Source organism: Oreochromis aureus, linkage group 1 (genome assembly GCF_013358895.1).
Source record: "Oreochromis aureus strain Israel breed Guangdong linkage group 1, ZZ_aureus, whole genome shotgun sequence".
NCBI classification, from domain to species: Eukaryota; Metazoa; Chordata; class Actinopteri; order Cichliformes; family Cichlidae; genus Oreochromis; species Oreochromis aureus.
Window position 1 is genome coordinate 20377318 of NC_052942.1, and position 15976 is coordinate 20393293.

The following is a 15976-nucleotide window of genomic DNA, read 5'->3' on the forward strand; positions in this document are numbered from 1 at the left end:
GACACCCACTTTGGAGCGCAATGTGCCACCATGATCTGATGGCAACTAAAGCCTTTTAAAACATACTGTTAGCCCTAGAGCATGCCCAAAGGCAAGGAAGTAGTGTTACTTATTGTGTTTACTTGGTTTTTATTCCAAAATGTTAATTTCACCACCAAACAGGTGTGCAGATGAACTTACCATCGACAAAGCTGGGGAAGGATGCGACCTTCTTTGTAGGCTGGAAGACAGAAACAGGTAATAGCAGATAAATGTTATGAATAGGCTTACAGTGAATTACATACTGTACTCCTCTGCTGTTTGAAAAAAAAAACACGCTAAACTTCAAATTCTTTAAATAAACTTGACTTCAAATTTGCCATCATGAAAGACACACTAGCAAAACAAGGCTTTCACAACAGTTTAAAGACCAGTGATGCCAAATTTACACAATTATTCCTTTCATCATAGACAAAAACTATGATGAAATGTATTTACACAATAATCAAGAAACAAAAACGAGATGAAAATGTTCTGCAGAGATGAGATCCAATCAGAACTAATTAAGTTGTGTAGAAAGGCGGGACGAGTTGGGAAGTGATCCAATCAGAAGTTAGATCCTTGGTAAGGTTAGATATGAACATTTGATCTTCCGCTGGGGAACAGTACAACTAGCTCCTCTTCTCCACACATACAGACACCCTTTGCGTTTGATGTCAAGGAAAATAATATGATTAGTAAACCGTGTGGTCATTATATTAGTCAATTATAATTATGACATTTAGTCAAATAAAAGTAGACTGAAACTAAAAGATTTTAGATGCCTAAATGACTACAGCTGCATGACATTTTAGTCACAAGACTACAACTAAAACCAAATCAAAATTTGCTGTCAAAATGAACACTGACACAGATAAAAGCCTTTAAACCTTGCAGCTCCAGAATCTCCACGTGCCTGACTTGCTAAAAAGCACTACGGAAGCAGGTAAAGACCGACTGCAAAGAGATATCTTATCCACGAGGGATGAGGAAGCTTTAGATGGCCACAGAGAGATTCATGAGATTCAAACACTGATCCTGCTGATGCTACCGAGCCTTCCCTCCATATTCAGAGATTCCACTCCCCTCAAGGACAAGGAAGTAAGGGTGGAGGGAGGGTGGAGGGAGGGTGGAATGAGGGGCATCCTCCTACCGCAGACGTCTCGGTGAGAAATGGCTCTCATAAAACCACGAGCAGAATGCTAGTCAATTATCAGGATGCTATCATGCCGAAAGCAGAGGACATGAGCTGAGGTTGTAATTACACAATTACTCATTTACTTAAATGGTCACACACACACACACATGCACGCACAAACATAACCATATGGATGCATGCACACATAAACAACAATATATCCTGTGCAAACAACCTCGGGGTAGATAAATGACAAAGAAGGAAACACTGCGACAGGATATCCAGAGAACGTCTTACCTCTGGTACGTTGTTGTTCTCCAGGGGGACATTGAGGTCGGACCGCTGCTGTTTTCTGGGTTGCTCTGCGCCATTGCTCACCTGGCATGCCAACACAGAAGAACAGGTGCGAGCAAATTACAATGTGAAGGAAACTGAGGTTTTTAATGTGTAGCCAGCCCTGTAACCAACAAGGTTAGTCTAAATGCTGTATCCAAGTGTCTTTTTGTGTACTTGTTTGAAGTTTTAAGCCACAAATACAACTGAAATTAAAGTACTGCTTTAAGAAAACAAGCAGTATCGGTTCAAACACCGGAATATAGTTCAGTTTGGTCTTTCAACAGTCTGCTCTTTTGTCGATTACACAATACATCCAATAGATGCCACACAGATGCATATTTTAAATGTATTTCATATTTTAATGATGGATTAATCATTTCGAGTCTATCATCACATAAAGTATTCTTCTTCTCCTTTCGGCTACTCGTTTTAGGATCATCTGCCTCCATCTCACCCTATCCCTAGCATCCTCCTCTGTCACACCAACCCTCTGCACGCCCAACTTCATTACATCCATGAGTCTTCCCTGCAGTCTTCCTCTATTCCTCCTTCCTGGCAGCTCCATATTCAACTGTCCAGTATATCCAATATCCCTCCTCAGCTCGTGTCCAAACCATCTCAGCCTTGCGTTTCTAACTTTGTCTCCAAACCGCTCACCCTGAGCGGTCCCTCTGATGTACTTATTTCTAATCCTCTCCTTGGTTCCTGTGGGTCTTCATTCAGCTCGGCCCACTCCAAATCTGCCTCCTATCTCTTTATCAGCGCCACTGTCTCCAAACCATACATCACAGCAGCTCTCACTACCATCTGATAAAACCTTCCCTGTCACTCTTGCAGCTATCCTTCTGTCACAAATCACCCACCCTGCCTGCTCTCTCTTTTTCATCTCTCTTGTGCACTGTCCATTTCTTTGGATGGTTGACCACAGGTATTTAAACTTTATGAATGAAAATAAGTCTTTGTCTGTTCTCAGACATGTTCAAAAACTGGAGCATCATTGATGATGGCATGCGTCTTTCAATTATCTAGTGCAGCCGGAAAACAGTCAGTATAGCCAGAACCATAACTTAGCAGGATGGAAAACACCCTTTCATTCCCCTGGATGCCCATTTTGCAGTCCACAACGGCTCATTAACATTTAATTGTATTAGTGGCTGCAATAAAATCCTCCTTCCAAGAAATCCCCCCAATCCTCCTCCACAGTGAAGCAGTAAAAAAATGTGAACTTCAGAGGAAAAGCCCATGCTGTCATGCAGCTGCGCAGCCTCCTTTGCGAACAGAAAAGCAGACATAAAGTTCTAATCAGTATTCACTGTGCCGCCCAACTCAGTTGTGCAAACAACCATTAAATTAATGAGATTCATGTTGTTGTTGGGAGGGATGGAATGCCAAACTGTGATGGTCTACAAAACTACATTTATGAGCAGCATCCCGAGTGAATCCAGCCCACTGTACATTTTACAAATAGCCTATATGTGCGACTTAACCATCAATAAATCAGCACTGCTTCAATCATCGGTGCAAATAGCATTCACAAGACAAACACCAAATGATTGGCAGCTTCTGCTAATGTGTGCTTATGTACAAGACAGGACTCACTTATCCAATCTCCCTCAAGTCTGAACTAAAATCAGGAGACATCCGCTACTTTTCTATAAAGTATCTTCAGCTAGAAGCAACATATCACTCAGCTGTCTTCAGCGATAATTACCTTTATCAGGCTGTGATGAATGCTCATCAGATTAACACATAATGGCACCACATATTTGAAAACTTTCAAAAAAAGTGAGACATTTCACTATTTCATGAACTTGCTGACAGCAACAACTATAAAAAAACTTGGGATTGCGAAACAAAAGGCTAAAAAAATCAAAATCAGGCAGCACTGCATTAAAAACAGGCCTGATTCTGTCATGGAAAACACTGCAAGGGCTCAGGAAGACTTCCATAAATCTCTGTTAACACAGTTCAATGTGCCATCCACAAATGGAGGTTAAAGCTCTATGATGCAAAGAAGAAGCCATCTGTGAATATGATCCAGAAATATCACCATCCTCTGGGCCAAGGCTCATTTAAAATGGACTGAGGCAAAGTGGAAAACTGTTTTGTAGTCCGCTGAATCCAAATTTGAAATTCATTTACAATACATGGACTCCAAGTCCTCCAGAGCGAAGAGGAGAGGCTCCAACAGGCTTGTTGTCAGTGCTCGGTTTTAGAGCAACATGGTGGTTTTTTCCAGGGAAACCCTTAAACATTTTATCAAGACAATCCAGAACATATACTCCAGCTATAAGAACAGCATAACTTTGTAGTAGAAGAGTCCAGAATGAAATGGCCTGCTTTCACTCCAGACGTTTCATCAGCTGAAACATTTGGCACATAATAAAATGAAATATACTACAAAGAAAAACTAGAATCCTAAATCAGACAAAAATGGGACAACATTCATGTCCCATAACTCCAGACACTGGTCACCTACACAGATGTAAACGTGGCCCTGTCCAAACCTTTTTAGATGTGTTGTTGACATCAAATTAAAAATGAGCTAATATTTTTGCTGAAATAGTAAAATGTCAGAGTTTAAACATTTGACTTTTTTTTTCTGAGTTGTATTGTGATAAAATCTAGACTTATGAGATGTTTTTATTATGTTCTTATGGTTTATTTTTATTTTTATTTACTTACCCTGCATTTTGACTGTTTTTAGGTTGGCTTTGTATTTATGACTGAAAATTGGTCTCCTTTAAAATATAGCTGACTCCTTTAAGAGTGGCCTTTTTAACAAAAGCTTTGTACCCACCTACAGTCAGGTCCATAAATATTGGGACATTGACACAATTCTAACATTTTTGGCTCCATACACCACCACAATGGATTCCAAATGAAACGAACTAGAAGTGCTTTAACTGCAGACTGTCAGCTTTTATTTGAGGGTATTTACATCCAAATCAGGTGAACGGTGTAGGAATTACAACAGTTTGCAAATGCGCCTCCCACTTATTAAGGGACGAAAAGTAATGGGACAGTTGGCTTCTCAGCTGTTCCATGGCCAGGTGTGTGTTATTCCCTCATTACCCCAATTACAATGAGCAGGAAAAAGGTCCAGAGTTCATTTCAAGTGTGCTGTTTGCATTTGGAACCTGTTGCTGTCAACTGCCAAGATGAGATCCAAAGAGCTGTCACTATCAGTGAAGCAAGCCATCATTAGGCTGAAGAAACAAAACAAACCCATCAGAGAGATAGCAAAAACATTAGGCGTGGCCAAAACAACTGTTTGGAACATTCTCAAAAAGAAGGAACGCACCGGTAAACTCAGCAACACCAAAAGATCCGGAGGACCACGGAAAACAACTGTGGTGGATGACCGAAGAATCCTTTCCCTGGTGAAGAAAACACCCTTCACAACAGTTGGCCAGATCAAGAACACTCCAGGAGGTTGGTGTATGTGTGTCAAAGTCAACAATCAAGAGAAGACTCCACCAGTGTGAATACAGAGGATTCACCACAAGATGTAAACCACTGGTGAGCCCCAAAAACAGGAAGGCCAGATTAGAGTTTGCCAAACGACATCTAAAAAAGCCTTCACAGTTCTGGAACAACATCCTATGGACAGACGAGACCAAGATCAATGTACCAGAGTGATGGGAAGAGAAGAGTATGGAGAAGGAAAGGAAGTGCTCATGATCCTAAGCATACCACCTCATCAGTGAAGCATGGTGCTGGAAGTGTCATGGCGTGGGCATGTATGGCTGCCAGTGGAACTGGTTCTCTTGTATTTCTTGATGATGTGACTGCTGACAAAAGCAGCACGATGAATTCTGAAGTGTTTCGGGCAATATTATCTGCTCATATTCAGACAAATGCTTCAAAACTCTTTGGACGGCGCTTCACCGTGCAGATGGACAGCTACCCAAAGCATACTGCAAAAGCAACCAAAGAGTTTTTGAAGGGAAAGAAGTGGACTGTTTTGCAATGGCCAAGTCAATCACCTGACCTGAATCCGACTGAGCATGCATTTCACTTGCTGAATACAAAACTGAAGGGAAAATGCCCCAAGAATAAGCAGGAACTGAAGACGGTTGCAGTAGAGGCCTGGCAGAGTATCACCAGGGATGAAACCCAGCGTCTGGTGATGTCTATGTGTTCCAGACTTCAGGCTCTGATTGACTGCAAAGGATTTGCATCCAAGTATTAAAAAATGAAGGTTTGATTTATGGTTCTTATTCTGTCCCATTACTTTTGGTCCCTTAAGAAGTGGGCGGCACATATGCAAACTGTTGTAATTCCTACACCGTTCACCTGATTTGGATGTAAATACCCTCAAATAAAAGCTGACAGTCTGCAGTTAAAGCACTTCTAGTTCGTTTCATTTGGAATCCATTGTGGTGGTGTATGGAGCCAAAAATGTTAGAACTGTGTCAATGTCCCAATATTTATGGACCTGACTGTAAATAAACTCTGACTGCTAAAATCGCACCATTATTAATGTGAAAATGGCTTCTTTTAGTGAACCAAACACCAAGCTCTAAAAAAACCCACTGGATTCCGTTATGGTAGGAAAAAAAGCCCAGAATAAATTTTAAGCAAGTAAAAAGAAAAGTAACTGAGAAAGGTTATTATAAGAAATTCTGTTTGCAAAATGTCAAAACACACTGGTGCTGAAAACACATCAGCACAGCATCTTTTTGTGTATACTTGTATTTGTGTGTAGATGACCTCCCTGAACTGTCTTGTAACTCTTCAGTTAACATAATCTTTTGGCTCCACGCTGTGCAAAAAACGTCTCTTATTAAATTCACTGTTGTCCCGGTCTAGTCTAGGGTCATTTTGAAGTGGTGCACAGAGAACATTTCTTTGAATAAGAGAGGACAAAATGACCGAATTATCTCAGTGAGCCTGGGAGTCATCTCCATCTGCAGTTAACTGGGTTTTTTTGTGTGTGTGTGTGTTTTTTTCAATTTCATCAAGCCGCTACACTGCCTGACCCACTTCTGTGCTACAAATGAGCTACATATATACAGTGAATGCAGCAGCGCTCGTGCACACCGTGGAGCAGGTGGGTATCAGCAGGCTGCCCACAGGAGACTATCCCTGTTCTCCTTTTACCATCTGACTTTTAGAGAGTGGAGGGGCTCTGCGTGTGTTTGAATCTATCAGCCTGCATGTACAGCGTGTGTGCATTAATCAAGATCTGTGAGAAGCAGAGAGATGAGGAGGGGGACATCTCAAGGTAACGAGGGGGAGGGGTGACACTCCTGTTATTCTCTAGGTGGTAATGACAAACATGTCACCTGTAACTCATCTCCTTATCACCACAAATCTCTTTAAATCACATCCAGTGGCAAGAGTCTGTTGTATATGGCCAGAATATACTGTGCAGGGGGTTACGTTCATGTGAGTATTCCTCTCATGTTCTGTTTTTCTCTTATAGCCTTGACTTCAGTGAACAGCCTACAGCAGACAGTTTAACTAGTCGTAAAATGAAACAGGTTAAACAGGTTCTGAATTAGTTTGTAAATTTAACCCTTGGTCATTCATGTGATTTTCTTTATTGGTATTTATTATTTTTTGCTTATTTATACTTGGAGGTCAATCTATACACGTACCTCTGGACCAAGAAGTAATGCACCTTCATGCATTTTTCCAAACTCTATAAACATTAAATGAAAATACCCTGTGATTTCTTCTTCTAATGCCCATAAAAACATATCATGTAAAAGACCAAATTAAGAAAGTAAAGGAATTTAAACACAGATATTTGTATCTATATACATGCTTATAAAAATAAAGTATCCTGTTGTTGCTTTGTTGCTTTACTTGTACATCGGTTTGTTACTGGGGCATTGCCAAGCTTATCATGTATTATGGCATCTAAAAGCAAACTAAAACCAAAAGGTATGGGTAATACAAAACATTTTAGTAACTGAGAATGAAACTAAAAATGTAACAACTCACTAGAACAATATTTTTCCTTATAGAACTGATTAAAATAAAAGAAAAACATACAGGAAAAAAAAGTCAAATTTGTCGGCATAATCATCATGAGGAGGCTTTGGCTTAAGTTTATTAACCCCGGGGTGTCGGCATGATTATTATTCAATTTTTCCTCATAAAATAATGTGTTTTCATGTAAGTTAGATCAACAAAGAAACAATAAAAGCTTAAAACCAAAGAGTAAAATTTGTATTTTGCCCAATTTCTTTTGCGTTTGGCCCAACAAAGACAAATCTCCTGGAGTTGCACCTTAAAATCTTAGAGAAATGGTGCAAATATGATCTTTTTTTACTGCTTAGGAACATGTACACACCTTTTTGGCCATTAAGAAGGTACACACAGTTACCTTGAGGTCCAATAATTCATCCTAAGGGGCTACATTTATATAGACTGTGACTTCCCCTATTTCTAAGTGTATTTATGTAAAAACAAACTAAGCCCTCTTCTTGAACAAGTGAATGAAATGATGTAAACACAGTTACTTGGGGCTATATAATTAAATCAGAGTGTAGCCTGATAATGTGTGGCTCATCTCTTTAGTTTTTCTGTTGTTCTGTGCAATAAATTACTTTGAAGATGAGGCCCTTAAGGCAGGTCTCATTCAGTTCAGGGATTAAATATAAATATAAAACAACGGCAATACTCTTCAGCTGTTTCAAAATCGAGCTCACCTGCTCTTGGGACCATCTCTGCCTGTCATCAGGGGAGCGTGGATGTGTCTTGTGGCCCCGCTGGAGGTCAGGGTTGTTGTGGTGCATGGAGGGGAGGTTGAGGGACTTGGGCCTACTGTCGTGTCGGTGGTGAGGTGGAGGGTAAGGTGCTGCGTCAGGCTTGGAGTGAGGGTAGTCACTTGGTGTGGGGTCCTGTGCCAGCTCTTCCGGGCTTTGGTCTGTGCCACTGCTGAGACTCCCCATGCTCATACTCATCTTAATCTCAGCAACAATTTGATCAATGTCCTCCTCAGCTTCCTCCCCCGTTTCCCCCTCAACCACCAGCACTTTACGGCTTCGGTAGGGAGAGACTCGCACCGAGTTCCCGTTGTCTTCAGGGGCGTAGTAGTCTCCGGTGTAGGCCCTTCCATTCCTCTCCTCCTCATCGCCTTCCTCTTCTTCATCCTCGTTAGGGCAGTAGTCCTCGCTCTCTGCCTCCTCCTCTTCTTCTCTGTCAGCCCTTCGGGTGTGTGCAGCATCCTGCGTGGCAGGCTGGTGGTGGTGATGGTGGTGGTGATGGTCCAGGATGGGCTCCGGTCGCCCGTTGTATATCTGCTCATCGGGATCTTGCTCCACCACCTCACAGCGGACCTCTCCCTCTCCCTCACCCCACTCCTCCACTCGGTGCCTCTCACGACCCGCCCACTGCTCCTGCCTGGCCTGGCACTCCTCCCTCCACTCCTCTCGCGGCTCCTCGTCTCCCTGTCTCCACTCTTCCCTCACCTCTTCCTCCTCTTCTCTCCACTCTTCCCTCGCTGCCCCTTCCCCCTCCTCATCTTCCACCCATTCTTCCTCTCTTGCTTGCCCCTCCCCCTCTTCGGTCCAGCCCTCCACAGCTTCCTGGCATTCATCAGTGTGGGACCCGCCGAGCTGCATGGTGCTGGTGCAGTCCCCCCGGCTGTGGCTGTGGTTGCAGTCTCCCTGGTTGTTGCAGTCCATGCCCTCCAGGTAGCTGTCATCCTCTGGGCAGTAGCGGATGTAGTAAGTAACACCTTCATCCTCCTCTGCCAACCCTGAAGAAGTTTCATAATCACATTAAGTTGTGGTTCTTATATTTGGAGCTTCTTCACTAATATAATTATTACTATAAGTCTATAAGTTGTATGCATACTTTAGCTTACTGATGTCTAAATCGCAAACAGTTACTAAGCATGAGCAGGCTCGATTTCTAATTAAAGGACAAACTTTGGTAGCAACAAAATGTTATTTATGGTTTTTCCTTTGATTTGTAGAGCCAATAAAAAAATCAGTACTGCAAATATTGTGCCTTGAAACAATATTTCAAAGCTTTGTGGAAATAAACAAAACAAGCAAAATTAATGATAATAGATATTAAAGTAGTAAAAGGAAAACAGAAAAGTTGACCATGTACACATTTACCGTCATCATAGTCATCATCATCTGAGGTGTTGTTTATATAATCAGAGCTGGAATCATCATCCAGGCTGTCGGCTCCACCGTGGAAGTCCCCCTGGTTAGGGTCATCTCGGTCGTGGTTATGTTCTGGCGTGGATGGTGTTGCTGGACGCTGATCCTGAAGTTCTGCGTCTGGTTCGTGGTTGCTGTACCGCTTCACTTCCTCCTCCGCATCTGCATCCGCTTCTGGATGACTGCGCCCCATGTCTTGAGACTTGGGAGAAGAATATTGTGCCTTGCAGGTGTGAGGGAGAGGTTTCGGCTCATGCGATTCTTTGGGGTAGCGGTGTGGGCGTTGCCGCGCCGGGAGTGCTTTCAGATCACATGACTCTGTAGCGTGAGCGGTAGGACAGGAGGCGGGACCTGGGGCAGCCATACTATTTCCTCCACTGGTCCCTGGCCTCTTCCTTTGAGCCATGGTTGGCGGCTTACAGGCCATGCATTGTTGTGGGGTTTACCCTATGTGACAGAGGAAAAACAGGGGAAAGACTTCAGAATGGCATCAAATTCAGATGCATTACATGCTTGTTCACATAGAGTTTTCTACAGTAATGGAAAAAAATGATAAAGGCCAAAGCTGGTATAATTATAAGGTTTTAGGACAAATCCATGTGTGATAACACATTTCTATAAACAGATTCCCTTTCCCATGTGCAAACAAACACATTCTGGGAATCCAATATATTCTTGTAATTAAATAAGACATGGTTTATTTACAGTCTACAGTCTGAAGAACACTTTGGTGCTTACTTCAAATTTGAAACTCCAAATTCACAACAGTGGTTTTGACATGTTGCTCAGGCTGTTTTATAACCATAAACACAAAGAACAGAGCCTTTCTAGGCATACCGCCTGCACATAAACCTAATGGGACACTGCCAGACAAAGAATCAATATTTAAATCAAGGTCATCTCCACATAGGTGCTGAACATGTGCACAGATACCAGTGCAGATGATCAGTCAATCAAGACACTTATTGATCCTTCTGAAGCTTACTCGCCGGGAATACTCAATGTGGGGACATGGTAAAAGCCGCTCCTATGCAAGATCTGTTTACGCAGGGCAGACAGAGAAACAGCAAATTGTCTCTCGTTCTCTAAAAGAATGATGAAAGATTTTTGCTCACATACGAATTACCATTTTTCCCTTTGGAATCGAAAATGAAAATGAGAAATCAAGAGGAATTACTGAAAAAGGCATTAGTGTGTCAGTGTCATGCTGTTTCTTAGAGCAACGGTCCAAGTTTATGATGTATTTTTCACTTTAGGGCCTTTGTATTCAAAGAATGTAAGCCCTCTTCTTCATGACTTATAGATGGTTAACAGAAGTTGTGAAAAAGGTTCTTGGTGAGGAGGTTTCTTTGAAGCCGGTATTTGGTGGCACTTTTTGTACTTTCAGCTGCGAAGATCAAACAGTAGATGTCACTTTTATGAAAATAGTTATTAATGAGACACCATTACTAAAACCCACTGCTGTAAACATTACATGTGCCACTCTCTAAAATACAGAAAGACCGAATAAAAGGACTATGAAAAGACTGAATAACCAAAATATGCATGCACTGTCTTAGACAATCCAGTCAAAGAAAAAGAGACTAGTTTGCACAGATTATATTTAAGAACTAAGAACAACCAAACACAACTGTAACAAGCGAGGAACGAACACATAGCTCCAAAACAAGAACACAGTATGATATAAATGCACAAACAAATCACAAGGGCCCTATGAATATATTTTTGCTGCACTGAATCCCAACATCCAACTGAAAAAGTTCAGCTCTTGCATACTTTTCTGTTACATGCATCCTTTGTGCACTGCCATCCATTTTGCCACCACCCTTACTCTATTGTGCCATCCAGTTGCCATAAACAACTTCCCTCAGAGGGCTGCTGCTGCGACTTTCCCTCATTCTCACTCGCCATAATAACATTTTTCCATCACCAGCGATTATACTGGTTAATTAGCTCTGCACAACTTGGCACAAAACACAGGCAGGAAAGCGCACAGAAACACACACAAGAGATTGTTCAAGGGAGTCAGATTAAATGTGCACACAAAGATATGTACATATGTACCGGGCTCCAATGACATCGCTAACATGAAGGTTTCTTGTCACCGAGTTTCTGCAAGTGCAGACACATGGACGCACCTGATGAAACACAGCAACACTATCATCTAATGAGGCGTCACTGTACATGGCATGAAACGTCAAAAGATTTTCCTTCTGTTCTATTGGCAGTGATTTCTATTAAAACCTTCACCTGTTCAACGTGTCCTAAACCATGTATTGTTCATATCTCTTACCTGGTATCCTGAGGTTGGTGTCTGCTGTACAATAGCACTACGATCTGTTGTAACAACAGTCCCAACCTCCCTCCGCCTCTACTCCTCGCTCCTCCCATCCCCCACCAGCTGCTACACAGCATGCACCTCTGTGACTCCACCCTCCTTCTTTCTTCACATTGTAACCCAGCATCATCCCGTTGGAGCTCAGCCACGCCTCATACAAATCCCCAGAGCTGGGGGGAAGGATCAGTAACTATGGGTAACTGCATCCCCTGGGGGCTGATACCCTCTGACCTCCTCTCGGCTTCCTAGATTCACAAGAAAGTCACCTGTTTCTCATGTGGTGTTGCCTGACTGACGCAGCAACTGCATTCACATCACATTTTCTGATTATTTACACCCCAGCGCCAATACAATTGCCATGTAATTTTGGAAATCCGGTAAGTCCCTAGCCAGGTGGCTTTTCCCAAATCAGCTTTGTGTGGCATGTATTTGGGATTTGACTGTGTTTATTCACTTTGCATGAATTTGTACTTGAATGATAATGCCATAATAACAACACTCACAAGGGATGTGTCTCACCTGTTTTGTAATTTTAGAATAAATCACGGCACACAATCCATCTGTGCTTTTACACGGGTAAAAAGCCAGTTGGTGCTTACTTTTTTCTTTTGGTTTGTTTATGCTTTGGTTATCTACTAATCCACCCACATTTCCCACTTTTATAAGCACAAACATCCATCCATCTATTATCTTAAGAGCTTTTCTAATTTAGGGTCGCAGGAGGCCTGGAGTCTATACCAGCTGTGAGTGGGTGAGAGGCAGGGTACAGCCTGGGACTAACACAGACACCAAACAGTCTTATATACACACTTACGGCCAATTTAGAACTAATAAAACTAAGATACATGTCTTTAAACTGTGCAAGAAAACCTTTGGAGTTTTTAAAAAAATGCAAGCATACATAGAAACGCTCCAGCTCACCAAAAGGTTTGCACCCAGAACCTTCTCTCTGCCCAAGACACTAACACACCAGTAATTTCTGTACTGAAATGTGATGCACTCCTAACAAGAAAACCAGCAGCTATGTTTCATTATGCTGCCAACCAAAAAAACCAAGCTCTGCAGGAAACAGAAGCAGACTCCGGCTATAAGACATGAGGCATCAGCAGGAAGAATGGGAACAGTGTGGGATCCTGAAATTCAATATGCCTACGTGTGATGCAAGTATTTTGTCAGTGATAAGCCAAATATCCAAATGTAGGCCATCAAAATTCTGTGAACTGAGCTACAGCAGCTTGTATTAGAGTGAACTGAGAAAAACTCAGAAAGCTATAAGTAGCATTATTATGACTGAAATGTCTTAGCTGGAAACAGCAGCTGTCTTACAGCTAACTAGACATAAGGTGTTAAAACAATCCTCCAACATAATAAAATAGCAAACATTTTTAGCCAGATAAAGGCACATTGTCAGCTGCATACTGTGTTTTGTGTTTTCCCCTTGAGTGTGTGTGGTTACCTCTATCAAGTTTAGCATCATTGCTGATTAAAGGATAATGTAGTTTTGAAAATATCAGGCTCTAGGCCAGGAGTTGGCAGTCAGATGTTATCAGGCTATGTGTGGGCACGCAGGTAGCTCCTGTCAGCTCAAGACAGCGGCTGCTGATGCTGAACTGCCAAAGGAAGCACTCAGTAAGGAGGGGGGCGGGGTCCTGTCTCACCCTCTCATTGTATCATTGAGGTCCCACGTTCAGTGCAGGTTTTTTCAGTGTTTTTCATCTCGACTTTCTCCATTCCTCTTTGACAGTCATAATGAGACAAGCGCCAGTTGCTATTATTTTTCAGACACATTCTCGAGATGAGATTACCTACATTCAAAGTGGCATGAAAATCACGAAGGAGTTTATCTTCTTTACTTCTCTGCGGCGATACTTTCAGGAGGTAAATTCAGACTAGTGACTAATACTTTTCTGCAAGCGCTGAATGTACGTGATTATACTCTGTCAGCTCGCCCTCAGGGGTAGTCTTTGCAGTTTGTGAAACTTTAAATGAGAAGTGTAGCTCAAAGTTAGCCGTTAAGTTTGGGGCAATGTACAGGAATGCAGTCAGTCTTTTTTCATAAGAGCTGAAAATGTTTTGGATTGACTCACTGTGAATGAATTCTCTCTTTGGTCTTCTTCGATTTTCTACTTCGACGAGCTACAGAGAAGACGCTGCTACACAGCTTGTATGCATGATTGCACGGTGCTTTGTGTTAGCCCTTCAGAGAAACACTGTGACTGTGTCTGACCTCTAAATTGCACATGTCCGCCTATGTGAACTTGAAAGACTTTAACTATGTTAGTCTCTCCTGGACAAGCTGTTTTCTGTGTTTTTTACTTAATGCATGCAGGGAAATGTTCCAGCCCCACGGGAATAGAATATCTGAATAGAAATGCAATGGATAAGAAAACAAATGAGTGCCTGGTGCACAAAGAAATCAAAATCCAGCTGGCTCCATCACTGTACACTTATTTATCCCCACCTGCACGCTCACCAAGTATCTGTCTCCCACACAAACGTTTGAAATACAGGCACTGACTCAAGCTGTAACCTTCAGCGCTAAAAGAGGCTCGACACACACATATATGCACACACAGGCAGCACTAACAGCAGCATATGAGCCGGCCTGCCTGCAGTATCCCATTTGTTTGTTCTCTGCTGCACTTGGGGCCACTTGTCTTCACAGACAGACCTATTCGGGTCTGCTTGAATAACTACTTCAGCGACAGTAAGACAAAGCTTTAAATTATCCTGGGACACTCCCCTTGTACATGTATGTCTTAAAGTGTGTGCATATGTGTGGATGTGCAAAAATGAGGAGCAGACAGAGGGTAAGGGAAGCAATCTGAAAGAAGCAGATGGCTTGGTCATAGTGTGAGATTTGGGAATGCTAATGTCTCTCTGTTCTGAATTTCAAGTTATGACCTCTGATCACTCCACTGAATTAGACAGCCAGGCTTCACCATGGAAGAAGAAATAGAAAACAGATAAGGCAGGGACAGAAAGACAAAGACTGAAGGTTATTGGCTGAGTTGTTACACAGCTATTCAAATCATCTTTAAATGCTATAAGACAGAAATTAATCTCCACTGATGCTATTAGGATATGAATGATTAGGTGGTGGAAAAGTAATGATCACTGAGTTATTTAACTGAGATTGCACCAATGGAGGTTCCATTCATCCATCCTCTTTTCTCTATTTATGCTTTTCAGCGTTGTGGGAGCACATCTCAGCTGTCATAAGGTGGAAAGTGGGGGGTAAACCCTGGAAAGGTGACCCGTCTATCACAGATATTGCTTTTACTGGGCAATTCTCATTTATAAACATTCAGCTAAATGGTGTGATGAAGGTGTAAAACTACAAAACTATGTTTCAAAGTATGTTTTCTTAACTAACTCTTAACATTTCCAGTGAAACTCAGTGTCAATTCTTAATAATATTCCTTTTTTCGGATTTCTTCAGTTCTTCCCAGTTTAGCCTCTCCCTGTTTTGTCGGTAGTGCCTTTAGTGTGTTCCCGTCCCCATCATGTTGTTTAGTTGGTTAGCCTCGGTGTAGTTATTTGTTCCTTGGCCACTTCCTGTTTACCTTTATCTTTATTTTTCTTCCTCCTTTTTTCCCCTGTGTTTTGATCATGTGCTTTGCTCCTTATACCCCCTTGTTTATATAGTCTTTTCTTTCCCAGACATCAGTTTTTGCATCTTGTATTTTTTCCCCAATGTGACTCGCTAAGTTGTCTTTTGGATTATTGTTTTTCATATTTTAAAGGTTCTCTTTCTTATTATTCTCCTTTCTTGTGTCCTGCAAAAAGATCAAGTTTCTTGATGGGGGTTAATTTGATTAAAGTGACGATCTTCCATATTCAATCCATTACACACTTCTAGATCGTAACATGTTTTGCACTGAATTTTTATCAAGCTTTATTTAATCAGGAAGTGAAACTCAAGATCAAGAGCCTCTTTTGTGAGAGCATCCTGGTCCCAGATAGGCTGCATTAATGCAGCACGATTTTCAAAGATGTGAAAAACTGGAGCTC

At 41.9% G+C, this 15976-nt stretch overlaps 1 protein-coding gene across 1 annotated transcript in view; it reads right to left on the reverse strand.

Moving 5' to 3' along the window:
• apba2b (amyloid beta (A4) precursor protein-binding, family A, member 2b) overlaps positions 1–15976 on the reverse strand; it is a 68842-nt gene that overhangs the window by 21986 nt on the left and 30880 nt on the right. The window contains exons 2-5 of the mRNA XM_039610134.1: positions 9577–10071; positions 8158–9209; positions 1454–1534; positions 181–220 (exon numbers count right to left, since the gene is read on the reverse strand). Of these exons, the coding sequence (XP_039466068.1) occupies positions 181–220; positions 1454–1534; positions 8158–9209; positions 9577–10030 (1627 nt within the window). The 5' untranslated portion in view covers positions 10031–10071. The remainder of the gene's footprint in view (positions 1–180; positions 221–1453; positions 1535–8157; positions 9210–9576; positions 10072–15976) is intronic.